Source organism: Cynocephalus volans, chromosome 16, assembly GCF_027409185.1.
Source record: "Cynocephalus volans isolate mCynVol1 chromosome 16, mCynVol1.pri, whole genome shotgun sequence".
Taxonomy (NCBI): Eukaryota; Metazoa; Chordata; class Mammalia; order Dermoptera; family Cynocephalidae; genus Cynocephalus; species Cynocephalus volans.
The window spans coordinates 43,258,882-43,273,698 of NC_084475.1; the positions used below are offsets into that span (position 1 = coordinate 43,258,882).

Here is a 14,817-nt window from a genome sequence, read left to right on the forward strand (position 1 = left end):
GCTTATAGTTTTCAAGTAGACCCATCCCAATCACCTGTAATGGGGTTTCTGTTTTCTTAAATGCCTTTGTATCCAGCAAATATTTAAGTCTGTGTTCATATTTCTTGTGCATTCCTTAGCTCTGCCACTTCTGAAATGTTGACTTTAGCAGGGGAGTGGAGGAAAGGGTATTTTGTTATTGCTGCTGCTATTCTGGAGTTATTTTTATACAATTACCAGAACTCCTGGGTTATTTCTGATTTGTCAATAACAAACCTCACTTTACTGCGTCCTGACCTTCACACCACGATTTTTTTAAACACCGTCTTCTATGTAGATCCAGATAGCTTTATGTGAAAGAGGTATGTATAGAACTTAGAGGGCATAATAAACTAGATAATTCAATTGGGCTTGCTGAGGCCTCAGTAATGTCTTGGTCAAAGATAAATTAACTCGCTTTGGAGACAGATTCTTCAGAAACAACCAGAAGATGCAGTGTATTATACTGAGGTGGTGTGGCAAGCTTAGGTAGGTAGTGGTGGTAATAAGTTCCAGTTCAGCATCATGGTGAGAATTAAGGATAAGAGAATATTCAAAGACAGGAGTTGGAACTGTTAGAGTTCTAAGCAATTTGACTGTTCACAACATAACCCCTGAATTTTGCAGTATAAAAACAACACGGTCTCCACCTGAATCCCAAAAGGGGATAAGAAACAACTAAGCAGAGTATCAGAGTCCCAGCCCAGGTCTGACTGTGATTCAGGTTTCTAATCCCCAACAGACAGGTTAACCAAGGCAGAAACTCAGTTCTGCTGCCTGGGTCATGTAACAAGAATAGAGGAAAGCTGGGATTCAGAAGGTACACAGGCTGACCCTGGCATGTTTGGATCACAATTCCAAATGCCTTCAGGAGCATTTGAGTACATGCTTTTCCCAATGGAATACAAATGTAAAAATAAAATAAAAGCAAACAGTGTGCTGGCTAAATAAAGCTTATCAGAAGACCCTGTTCTGGCTGCGGCTCCAGACTCTGGCTGGGTGGCATCTGGCCTGCCCTGATCTTCATGGGGGTACAGGCAGGCGAGGCTATGGCTGCTCGTGGCCTCTCCACTCTGATCAGGGGAGGATTAGGGACTCCAAGTGGAGGACTGAGACTGGTAGGGTCCAGTGGAGGAAAATTTTTATTTAAAACAAGGATGGACTTGTTCAGCATTCTTGTTCAGTGACTTTAAACATATCTCATATGTGTTGACATTAATAACTGCTGTGTAGTCAAACAGAAAGTAATACTTAACAATGATAATGGTTTTCCTTAAAGGGAGAAGCTCCGTGGGTGAGCGGAGGACTTTGTCCCAGTCTAGGAGACTTTCTGAACGAGCCCTCTCTTTGGAGGAAAATGGGGTTGGATCCAACTTCAAAACCATCACCCTGACCATTAACAGCTTTTTCAAGCAGGTATTTCTTCACATTACACTGTGTCTGGATTTGTTCCCGTATTGGCATGGGTGCTGAAACCCAAAGGAGGGGTACATGTAGTGATTAAGAGAGTAAGTTAGTTAACCTCCCCAAGCCTCGATTTCATTACCTACAAAACAGGGATGATGGTACTTGCCTCTTATGGCTATTGGGAGGGTTAGATGTCATGAGGCATGCAAAGCTCTTCTCAGGGGACCTACAATATAATAATTGCTCAACGAGGGTTAGCTGTTTTAATTGAGAAGGATTTCTTCCTATTAATACAAACTAGCCTATTTGAACGACCTTGGTGAATTCATTTATTAGGTGATTAAAACCGTCCGGCTGAGACACGGGTTTCCCCATTGGTCTCAGGGTTTCCTGGCCTGCCTGTTGTCCTTGTCACCCCTTTTCCATGTACAAGCTTTCCAGCGCCTCCTGCTTGCTCATAGAGGGTGACCATTCCGGTTGGCACACTTTGTTAGCACAGTCAATATTGAGACTATTTAAAAATTATTTAAAAAATAAAAACTTTCTAGAGTTGTCAAATACATAGAGACAGAAAGTAGAATGATGATTGCCAGGGGCTGGGAGAAGAAGACATGGGGAGGATTGTTGCTGATTCTTTTTGCAACATGAAAGAGTTCCGGAGATGGATTGCACAACAATGTGAATGTACTTGACACTACTGAACTGTCCACTTAGAAATGGTTAAGATGCTAAGTTTTATGTTACTTGTATTTTACCACTATTTTTTAAAAAATGACTTATACTTGGTGTGATTCTGTTCTGGAATATTGTTCCATAGCTTAAGCAGTCTTCATGGAGTATTTAAAGGGGTTATGTTAACAAACTGAAATGCAGAAGGGATTCTGGGGTGGGTCTGTGCACCATACCCCATACTAGAAATAGGAAGAGATTGAAAGGGACTGAAAGGGTTTCTATTAGGGACACACTCCTTCCTGACTGTATTACCAAAGGGGACAAGGTACTTGACTTAAATAAGTCTGAGTTTTCTTATTGGGAATAAGATATGCCCATCTACCTACCTTACTGTGTTGCTGTAAGGATTAAAGATCACATGTGGGTGCCCCTTGGCAGAGTGCTGGCCCATGGTAGGCGCCTGGAGGGTGGCATTTGTGATTAACCTTCTTATTCAAGACAAGTGTGAAGAAAATGAGATAGGAAAGATGGAAAAGTGCTTTCTCCACCTTCAACTCTTTGAAGAAGAAAGTAAACTTATTCTGTGTTGTGCTAGGGAATAAGGCTAGCATGGGTTGAAGTAATGCAGGGAGAAGCTTTTAGCCTAGATTTCTAATGGTCAAATGGGCTTCCTAAGACTGTAGTAGAAGCCTCATCCCTGGAAGGATTGATGAGAGGCTGGTTGAGAAGGACTATTTGACAAGAAATTGAACTGAATGATTTCAGAACTGCCTGTAATTCTAATGGTTGTGAAAGACTTGTTAGAATAAATCTTAAAGGTAAAAAAATCTTCCCAGAAATCTAACCCAGAAGTCAAAGGTACATGTACACTAACGCTGACTTTTCTCTCGGCAGGAGGGAGATCGCCTTAGTGATGAAGACTTATTCAAGTTTCTAGCTGACTACAAACGATCTTCATCCTTACAGAGAAGAGTCAAGTCAATTCCGGGTGTGGATGGCTTGTCTTTATCCTCTTTAGCGGTGCCCAAACCACTCATGATTAGACACATTTTTTTGATCTAATGCTTAGAATTTATAAAATCCTATTTGCCAAGTGAAATGTGGGATTTTGCGTTAGGAGTTAGGAATCTGAATTGGTCGACATTTTTAGCAAATCTATTGGACTTTTCTGTTTTTCTTAAAGAACTCATGTCTTAAATAAACAATAGGCTTTAGATCTGGTTTCTCAGATAATCAGAAAGTTGTTTGAATGGGAGAGTCCCTTTCATTAAATAAAATATTATATGAAAACCTTAGTATAAGAACAGTGAATGCGAGAGATGCTTTGGTAGAAGGTGAAGTTTTCTTTATCCTCAGCTCAACAGCCCATGAGGTATTTTTGCAACTCCCTTGGGTACTGGAGAACCCAGTTTGAAAACCACCTGTTTTTACCATTAGCAATGCAGGGAAGTTGCTTAACTCCATACTGTTATAGTGCAGTGGTTCTGAAAGAAACTTTAAAGATCCTCTAATCCATTCCCACTCATTTTACAATTTTTTTCTTTCTATTTTATTTTATAGAAACTAAATCCCCCAAATTATCATGACCTACCTTTTCTCAAACTGTAGGAAATTAGCTCCAAAACTCTTACACTACCACAACTTATTTTTATTTTCATAAAAGAAACAGTCTTTCTTGGTTTCCTTGTAACATGACAATTTCTTTCCTACAACAGTCCTGTTTTCTCTCTTTAGGCTTGCTCAGACTGGAGATTTCTTCAGCTCCAGAGATAATCAATTGCTGTCTGACTCCTGAAATGCTGCCTGTGAGTCCCTTTCCTGAAAACCGGACACGTCCTCACAAAGAGATTTTGGAATTTCCAATCCGAGAGGTATACGTCCCTCATACTGTGTACAGGTAAGAAACACAGGCTCTTGGAAAACGGCGGGACCCACATTCTGAGTTTTGTTTGGAAAATGCTTTCATTGTCCTTCAATCTATTTCCTAATTTTGGGGGAAAATGAAATATGATGTTTATGGAACTATAGATAATTCCTAGATCTCTTTCTAAAGATGGTTTACCTAATTCTCTTTAACAAGAAAGTGTTGCTTCAGACATTGTTGTAATTTAGAATTATAGTGGACATATTCTTTCCAGAAATGAAAAAATTCACCTAGTCATTACTTTGGTTTTCCTCTGTGCAGAAGAACATATTGGGGAAAGAGCAATGTGACTAAAATGTTCTAGTTGTCTAAAAGTCAGATTTCCAGCTCAAGACCAGCTCTCTCCTGTAGAATTTATGGCAGTGACAGAAATGTTCTATATGTCTGCTGCCCAATACAGCAGCCACTAGCCACATGTGGCTCTTCAGCATTTAAGATGTGGCTAGTGCAATGGAGGAACTGAAATTTAATTTTCTTTAATTTTAAGTAATTTTAATTTAAAATCAGGTAGCTGTATGTGGCTGGTGGCTACCATATTGGAGAGCACAGAACCAGACACTACAGGGCTAAAAGCCCGGGCTGCCTCAGTTTCTCAGAGTCACATATGGTGCCACCTGACCTATCACGTGGGGTCTGGGAAGTAGTGCTTGTAAATACCCATCTGCCAAAGGCATTGCTGCTCAAGTACTTTTTTTTTTTTTTAATTTTGAGAAGATTTCTTTAATGCAGAAAGGAATTATATATATAACAAGCATCTTTTCCCCACTATCCAGAAATGACATTGTTTTCTGTATTTTTGTATGTAAAAGAAATAAAATCATACTGATTAAATTGGTCTTCTTCATGCCCAGTGTCCAGTCACAGACTTCCACCTTACCTTCCACACGTCATCATTACCACGACCTTATGTGTGTTCCTCCAATTTCTCCGGTTTTACACACACTCACACACACACATAACTGTGAACACTGAAAAATATTATTTTTATAGTTATTTAAAATTTACATAAATGACTTTGCACTCTATGTATTATACCGCTCTTTGCTTTTTTCACTCAACAGTTTGATTTTTTTTCTTTTTTCTTTTTTGTTTGAGTGTTACTGTGGACTCATGAACTTCACTGATTCAGTACATTACACTCAGTTACAGTCATTATTCTTTTTAGTTTCTCAGATTTTCACAAATTTAACCAATGGGAACTCCTTCACAGTTTGTATTTTAGAAATATCAATAACTGGTTTTTATAGAGCTGTATTATCCCTTTTAACTACTTTATAGTATTCCTTTGTGTAAAGAGACTGTATTTTATCTATTTCCTCATTGACAGGCATTTATGTTTTTTCTAATTTTAGGCTCTTATAAACAATGCATAGTGAGAATGTTTGTCTTTGTTTCCCTGTGCCAAAAAAAATAAGTTTCCCTAAGGAATATGCCTAAAACATAAAATTACTGAGTCACAAGTAATATACATTTTCAGTCTTATTCATACTGCCCCTTTTTTCAAAATTGTACCAGTTTGCTATCTTGCCAGCACTGTAAGAGAATTCACATCTCCCCAATTCCTCAGTCACACTTTTCAGTAGGACACATAGGGGACTGAAATGCAAAGAACTTCAGAGCTCACTGAATCCAAGTGCCCCCACCCCCACATTTCCAGATGCACAAAATCAAGACCAGGAAGGATAAGTGAGGGGTTTGTTGAGGTCAAAAATTACATTGAGAAATACAAACAACAGTTAGAAATGGCGTTCTTCCTTTCAGTATTCATGAGGTTCACATGTGTTTCCCCCATTTAATCCTTCCTGAAGCACCTCTTTGTCATCTATCCTCATTCCTTAAATACAGACTCAGTCCCCCTCCTAGATCATATAAACATCCCCAGGGTGCAGTAGTTTTAATTCTCCATTCCCTAGAGGAAGGTAAAGGCATTCAAATGTTTGCCTTTGGATGCTGTTTGTATCTTTTTATAAATCTTATCTTATAACTGAAAAAAAAAATGCTTGTGGCATTGGAATAAACTTGCACCAAATGAATTCTATAGTTATTCAACTCCCCCTCAGCACTGAATCACCCTTGGGAGGCATTTACAACTCTCTCTAGTCCTTGCTGCTAACATTATCCCTTAATTACATCACAGCGGGACTTGGAATGCATTAGTGCACGGAATGATCCAGAAATGTAGGAGTGCTAGGAGGAGAAGCCTGGATGGGTTACTACAGACCCAATGTGGCATCATGAGAAACAGACCCACAAATGCAGAGGGAATAGTCTTTAGCTGAACTGTACAGGATAGAAACGCCAAGGCCACCCCATTAGAAACCGGGTCTTCACTGTTGGGAGTGATAGAGGATACTGATCTCCAGTTTGCTCACAGCACCTTCTCTGGACTCCCACGTCGCTATATTTTATAGCTTGTTTAAGGAAAGAGAGTTATCGTGAACTTGGTGCACAATCTTACTACGTGAAAACTTAAGGAATTTGGAGAGCATCTTTTCTAAATCTCTCATGCTGTTGCACCTTTAGCGTTCCTTCTCACATGCTTTATGCTGGTTTTGATTAGGTTGGTCTTGGCAGCAAACCAGTCCTAGACACATTTCCCTTCCTTACACCTGCACTTTCATTCACAAAGTGGAAAAGGAAAGAATCAATTTAGGTATGAATCCCAGGTAAAATTGGTGAGTTGACTAAGTTTGCCTTGGGTGACCTCGCCTTCTCGTTTCTGTCAATTTTCCCCTCTTTTTGATCCTTGCCATCTCCTCATACCTCAAAAAATTGTTAACCTCAGGCCTCATGGCCTTTCTGTCCCCTTCACTCATGACACAAAAGTCTCTTTTTAAACAAAGATCTCTAAACTCATTAACACTATGGTATCAATAACAGGTACAGCTCAAAGTCTTCTCTCTCCCAATAGTGTTATTGTTTGGCAGGGACAGCAGTTTCTGCTTCTTTTAGAAAAGATTTCCTTTAACTCAATTGGAGAATTCTGGCCATGATTCTATGGGTTTGGCAGGCAGGGTGACTTTTGCTCTTGACACTGCTATATCCATGCCACTAATTCTGGTCACAGCTGTATCCATTTGAGGGAATCAAATACTTGGAGATTTACAGAGTAAATACATTCTGGGATACTTCTTTATTTTATAGAGGATTCACCTGGTAAATTTGAAATATGGCTTAACTACAGAAAGTTGATCTACCTGGAACTTGTGGAGAATTAATCTATTGGGCCAAGCAGTGAATGCCTACACTGATAAAGCCAGGATTTGAATTTCAAATCAGTGTACTTTTAACATAAACTGTAGAGCTCCCTTGGGTGGAGGAAACTGTTAGATGGTTCTAATGGCAGATGTTGTCAGGCCTGGAGGGAGAATGATGGCCAAAGTCACACAATGTAGGATTCTGCTATTGGTGAGCATTTCAATGTAGCATACCAGTAGAACTTAAGTTACTTTTACTGCTTGTAAGAGAGCGTCTGCCGTAGAGTTTCAAGTAAAGTTGGCTTGGGATAGGCTGCAGTTGCCTTCCATCCCTCAGCCTCACCTTCCTCCCACCTCTTCAGGTGCCTCCTTTCTTTGCCCACCCCCCTGCAGGTGCCCTCAGTCAGGGTCACCATGTGGTACTACAAGGGGTAGTAGCATTCTGAGTGCTACCCGCTGGTGCCTCTGCCTTATTCAAATTGCTTTAAAGAAAAGATCTAGATCAGTGATAGCAGAACTGTGCAGGACTCCTGTGAATCACGACAGCTGGGCATTCATCAAACAAATGCTTGCTCTGACGGGAGAGATCAACTTCCAGAGCCAGAAGTCCAGAAGCGCTAATCCCAGGAATGACTAGTGTTTCCCAGACCACAGGCTTTGGCCCTCGGCAGTGCCATGTCCAACCTCTATGGCTTAGAGGAATAGAGTGAGGCTGGTGTCCCCTGAAACAGACCCAGGCAAGAGGCTTGGAGGAATCACAAGCAGAAGGACAGCAATTCCAAAAGTAGAGCAGAACAGTTGGGAAATTTAGGTTGATAAATAGGGTTATCGACATCTGAGTTTGGCATTCCTCTTTCTATGCCCAGATTAAGAAAATACTAGTTGTTTTGCCTAGGAACGTGTTTGAACTGACTCCTGGCTTATTTCCCATGTGTCCCAACAGCCGGTAATAGAGACAACAGCTGCCTTCTGGTGAGGGCAGAATGAAAACAGCACAGACAGCGGCCAAGGCCTGCAAGGCCTGCAAGGACATTTTATCCTGTGGCTGCCACAGGAGGACGTGCAGAGATCACAGGCGCTGAGGTTGTAATGAGCTTGTTAAGCTCCCTGCCATCCCCTTAACTGGTGATTACATTAAAGAAAGCACATAAAGTGCATTTTCATCTCTCATCCCAGCCCCTGAGAGCCTCTGAGGTCTTGTTTATCCAATTATCAGACTTGCTGTGGAGGACTGTGCTTGCTGAGAACAGGCACGTCAGTTGGAACATGATTTCTTTGATGGATAATTAGCTGTTTTCAGGCCTCCTCCTCCAGAAGTCTGATCTGGCCTAACGGGGAGGTGCCTCCTGTATCACAGTGGAGTCTTAAGGAATACTTCCAGGCTTATATCCTGCAGGGGAAAGAGGATGGCATAGGATGGGTGTGGGAGATGATCTTGAATGAATGTCTGGGAGTTATAATTTAGTGAACAGAATTTCTAAAGAAATGAATGAACCAGAAATATCTCTTTATGAAGCGGTTAGGAAGGAGTCGGGGCATGGGGAGTACTCTTGATCGGGACTTTATTTCGTCCCGGGAGATGGATTCCCAGCTTAAGCCCGGTTGTCTCTATATCCAGAGTGGATCTTCTCAGTGCTGGGGGGCAGGATAGTTGTGCCCACGAGGAAGTGTCAGCGCCACCCTGGAGATTCCCATTCAGGAGGTCTGAGGCGGGACCTGGTGATGTGCCACTCTCCTGTGTGAAGAATTGAAGCTTCCCACCTCTTTCTCATGGAAGGGAAGCTCCCATCCATCCTTAATGAGTTCCTCTACTGTATGGGGTCATCCAAAGGTCCACGGTGACTCAAGCCACTGAAAATCAGTGGAGAGGATTGTGCAACATCACCCACCTCACTTGGGAAGCAACCGCAGTGTATACCTGGATATGAGGTAAGACAGATTTAGCAAAGAGCAGGTGTTTGTCTATCAAGAATCTGCAACACAGCAGAAAACCCCTCCATGTGAAGACAGTGGTTTCATGGCACAATGCTCGTTAGATGCTGTAGGTAATCCAGCATTACTGCTAACTAACGACTGGCAGTTTATGACATGTTTGGCCCTGTTCTCCTTAAATCACCACCACAGCAATGCCTTACTTAAAACCCTACCACAATAACAGCTTCCCATTCTTTATTGTTTCTTCAGTTGTTTGAGTTTTGTTTATTTTGGAATAGATAGCCTATTCTAATGATGCAAAATCTTAAAGATAGGAAAGTGCACAGAGTGAAACTTCTCTTTACTGCTCCTGACATCCAGCTATCCAGCTCCCCTCTTTGGAAACAGCCTTCACATATACATAGTTGATTTTATTCTGTTATTTATTCCACAAATATTCTTGAGTGCCTACAACATGCCAGGCCCTGTTCTAGAGACTGGAGAATTAATAGTGAACAAAACAAATAAAAATCATGTATGTTTCACACCTCAGTTTTATGTTTGACAATTGGGGACAGCCATTTTTCTCACTTTCTCAGGTATCCTTTCTGAGATCCACTGTGTATACACAAGCCCATACAACCATGTATTCTTCCTATCATAATACAAATGTAGCATAATCTACGCACTGTTCTGCTCCTTGATTTCTTCAGTGAGCATAATCTTGCAGCAAACACTTCTATATAAATACATGGAACTACCTCTTGCTTTTTTACAGCTTCACTCACTCTCATTGTATGGATGAATCATGATTTATTTAATCCCATCCCGATGGGCGTTGAAGACGCTTCTGATCTTTTGCTATTACAAATGATGTCATCATGAACCATCCTATACATTTAACATTTCACACATGTGCAAGCCTATTTATTGGATAAGTTCCTGGTTTTTGCCCTTTAAAGGAGTGTTTAAAGAAATGTGCCCTAAGTATAAGACTATCTGGAAGCCCAGTCCTTGGTTTTACTAAGCTTAGCAAGCAGTTGCTAGTGTATCAGAAGCTTTTATAAACACACCATTTACTTAGGAAGAGCAGTGGCAGCCCAGGCAAAATCTCGTCATTTGGATGAGCCAACGAATGGAGACAAAGGCGAGGCAAATTTCTGGTGCTAGTAGCAACTTGGTCTCAATAATAAATCAGAGACACAATCCCCACATTCCTGATGCCTTGTTCCAAGACTCAGCAATCCTCCTTTTTGTAAGAATGAAAAAATTCAAGACGGAGCCAATTACCTAAGGTTACTTAGCAACAGTTGCAAAGGTTTTGCAAAACTGTCTGTGGGTCCAGTACAACCTTTCGCCGCTTGAGGGCACAATTCACTTACTTTCTAGATCCAGACTTTACCTTTTCGGTTACCAAACGGATGGAGCCATGATTTATTAAAGTGGAACACACATTCTATTTTTTGCCCTTGAAGCACAACACCAAAAAAAACCCTGAAATTATTCCAGTGTCCCAAGAGATCACTGTGGTCATTTTTTGCAAAGGATTTTATTCTAATCTGTCAGCGTCTGCCTTCTTTCATCAGTAAGTCATGACCTTAGACATCTGGCACTTTTTTGGAAGATGTAGTGGGGAGGGGAACCGAGAAATGCATCCCCTGGTGCAGAGAGAGCATGAAATCTCCTTTTGGGGGGAGTTGTTCACTACACATATTTACACATTCACCAATCCTGCCTCCTAGACAACTAAAAGAATGTGAGGAATGTACCTGGAATCCACGGGTGAGGCACTTATGAAATAGTAATAAGAGGTGCTGTCTACATTTATGCCACCGATTCTACAATTCACAACTCCATATCGGCCTCCTTATGCTTTACTCATTCTGTTTGAGTCCACCATGCTTTGGTGTTACTGACCCTAAACAACTGTCCTAACTAAAAATCCTGCTGTCAGCTTAACGGTGGTGAACGTCACTTTTTCTATAGATCCTTTACACAGAATTCAGCAGGAAGGTTCAGGAGGCATGCTGTTTTTACGTAAGGTTGTTGGGGGCAGAAGCAACAGAAAAGCGGTGATGAATTTAAGGCAAATCTGGGCTTGCATTGGATTATGACGATGAATACTTTGTGCACATTAGAAGGAGCACCCTAAAATTCAAAAAGTTTCCTTTCTTTGATTTCTATGCTTTTGACAGTTTTTTTTTTAATTATAATTTTAAAACTAGTCCTTTGAAGTGGCTTTTTCTCTTTTGATGCGATATCCTTTGGGGAATCGTTCCCTCATTTCTTTTGCCTATGGAGGAGAAAAATCTTCTCTGCTTTTTAGTTTTTTCATCCTCAGTTCTGACTTTCCTGTGTACTTTACAGATGGCCCCAAAGGTCAGTCTTCCCGTGGAGTGTTTGGCCATCTCTAAAGCAGAGGCATTTTAACAGCTCTCTGTTAATGGATGTCCCGTGGTTTCAGGCCTTGAGCAGGCTGCCCTTGAGCCCTCTCAGCAGAAGTCATTATGTTCTGAGGTGAAATGTTAGATGCTGTGTAAGGGTTTCAAGTGGGGTTGGGGGGTGCAGACAGACCCCGCAGCACGAAATAAGATAGAACTCTGAGTAGTTGGAAGGACAGAGTTTTGATAGGACAGAGTTTTGATAGCAATAAGGTAATTTTTTTCAACCATGGATAATTAGTTGGAATTTGTGTATCTTATATAATCAAAAAATGAATTTCATTTACCCACTGGTCTAAACGCCAGAAAAATTATAAAACTTCCAAAAATGTGTCAGTCTCAGGTCCTTTGTTTCATGCTCTTTGTTTGACAACCTTCAAAATGTAAACTGAGATCCATGCAACTGTTTGTGCAAATATAAGTATTATCGTTTAATAAGGATACAGTTAGAGAAATTTAACTTAATGGCTGGTTTTAATTATTTCTAAAGGATTTGCATGACCAGGCTAATAATTATACACTTAGAAATAAGAAAGTCTCAAAACCCCTTTCTTATCTTTTCCTAGAATTAAAGTTGGGGTTTTTTTAAAAAAACTTAATTGATTACACGTGTTTGTGGGTACAAAGTTGAATATCAACACCTGTGTAAATATGTGATGATCAAATCAGGATAGTTAGCATGTGCATCATTACAATATGTAATAAGTCTTTGTGTCCATTAACCGATTTCTAGCCAGCCCCCACAGTTCTGTTCTCTCTTTCTGAAAGTTCAACCTATTATTGTGATTGTTCTTTCTTTCTTTCTTTCTTATTTATTTATGAGCTTCCACTTATAAGTGACAACATGTGGTATCTCTCTGTGCCTGGCTTATTTCACTTAATTTTCCCCAAGCTCATACAAGTTGCTGCGAGTGGCAGAATTTCATTCTTTTTTTTATTCCTGAGCAGTATTCCATTGTGTAAATATGCCACATTTTCCTTATCCAGTCACCCGTCGATGGACATTTAGGTTGGTTCCAATTCTTGGGTATTGTAAATAGAGCTGCAAAGAACATGGGAATGCAGGTATCGCTTCAACATGATGATTTCCATTCCTTTTGGTATATACCCAGCAGGGGGATTGCTGGATCGTATGGCTGTTCTATCTGTAGTTGTTTGAGGAACCTCCATACTGTATTCCATAATGGCTGCACTAATTTACAGTCCCACCAACAGTGCAGAGGGGTTCCTTTTCTCCATATCCTCACCAGCATTTGTTTTTCTCTGTCTTTTTAATAATAGCCAGTCTAACTGGGATGAGATAATATCTTAGTGTGGTTTTGATTTCCGTTTCCTTGATGACTAGTGATGTTGTGCATTTTTTCACGTATCTGTTGGCCATTTGTATGTCTTCCTTTGAGAAATATCTATCCAGCTCCTTTGCCCATTTTTTAAATAGGATTATTTGTTTTTCTCCTGTTAAGTTGTTTGAGTTCCTTGTATATTCTGGATATTAACCCCTTGTCAGATGTGTAGTTTGCAAATATTTTCTCCCATTCTGTAGGTTATCTTTCCACTCTGTTGATTATTTCCTCTGCTGTGCAGAAGCATTTTAGTTTAACGTAATCCCATTTGTTTATTTTTTCTTTTATTGCCTATGCTTTTGAGGTCATATTCATAAAGTCTTTGCCTAGTCCTACTTCCTAAAATGTTTCTCCTGTGTTTTCTTCTAGGAGTTCTATAGTTTCAGATCTTACATTTTAGTCTTTGATCCATTTTTAGTTGATTTGGGTATATGGCAAGAGGTATGGGTCTAGTTTCATTCTTCTACACATGGACATCCAGTTTTCCCAGCACCATTTATTAAAGAGACAGTACTTTTCCCAGTGTATGTTCTTGGTGCCTTTGTCAAAGATCAGTTGGCTGTAAGTATATGGATTGATTTCTGGGTTCTCTATTCTGTGCCATTGGTCCATGTGTCTGTTTTGATGCCAGTAACATACTGTTTGGGCTACTCTAGCTTTGTAGTATAATTTGAAGTCAGGTAGTGTAATGCCTCTGGCTTTATTCATTTATTTATTTTTTGCTTTGGCTTGCTTTGGCTATTTGGGGTCTTTTGTTGTTCCATATGAATGTTAGAATTGTTTTTTCTATTTCTGTGAAGAATGTCATTGATATTTTGATGGAGATCACCTTGAATCTGTAGATCGCCTTGAGTAATACAGAAATTTTCACAGTTAAGTCTTCCAATCCTTGAACATGGAATGTCTTTCCATCTTTTTGTGTTCTCTTTAATTTCTGTCCTCATCCCCACCTTTCCAGAAATTTCCTTGTGCTTTTCAAGCTTGACTCATCTCAAACTTGGAGTTCTGTTCTCTCATGCCCTTCTTCCATCTTCGACCTTTGCATTTCCTGGTTGCAATACTTTTTACTTCATGACTATTGAGCTGGGTGCTGCCAATCTACATACCATACAGGATACTTACATGCTACTCTAATTCTTTTATAACATCAATAAGGTAGTCTTACTGGGGGGAGGTGAAGAAGAGGTAGATGATTCATTTTCCTCAGATAGGTTTTCTTTCATTCTGATAACCAGCCAACCCATGGATGAAAGAATTGATCGATGGCAGATTCTTCTTTTGTAAGAACAAACATCACATTAGTGGTCTATCCTCACTTTGTGGATAAGCAAAATGACATGTTCCTCAAATCCTCTCCCTGCATTATTTTGAAACCAGTGATATGTTGTTTAGACTGAACATAAAGAGCAATTTTAATGGAGAGAGATGGGGGAAGAGCTATTACTAAGGGGACCATTCAGCCTGACGGGAAGCAGCTCTGGTGCTCTAGAACCAGGAGGTTGAGCCTCAGTTTCTTTCTCTGTAAAATGTGATAACCTTGTGATACTTACTTCAGGAAGTTGGGGGGAAGATTAATAGAGACTTTACAGATGAAAGTCCTTTGTGCAATGTAAAATACTCTACAATACCCATGTTATTTGTTGCTGTTATTTATGTTATGTATGCTGGGGATCCCCATCCTGGTTGTAAACTCCTTGAGGGTGGCAGAGGCTCATACTATTTCCCCTTTCAGGACCTGAAATGGTGTTTTGGAGCTCACCCAGGAAACTCTCTTTTGTAGTGGCATGTGGAAGGGGATGAGGCTGGCTGATAATTAGCCTAGTTTGCTGGTGTTTTGCTTTGGGAGGTGTTTGGTGGCAGGGTGCACCAGCCATGTCCTTTATTTGTCTAGTTTCCTGATC

The 14,817-nt window shown here is 40.3% G+C and overlaps 1 protein-coding gene across 1 annotated transcript in view; it reads left to right on the forward strand.

Moving 5' to 3' along the window:
* DOCK8 (dedicator of cytokinesis 8) overlaps positions 1-14,817 on the forward strand; it is a 202,812-nt gene that overhangs the window by 97,128 nt on the left and 90,867 nt on the right. The window contains exons 12-14 of the mRNA XM_063081294.1: positions 1,298-1,434; positions 2,992-3,085; positions 3,832-3,994. Of these exons, the coding sequence (XP_062937364.1) occupies positions 1,298-1,434; positions 2,992-3,085; positions 3,832-3,994 (394 nt within the window). The remainder of the gene's footprint in view (positions 1-1,297; positions 1,435-2,991; positions 3,086-3,831; positions 3,995-14,817) is intronic.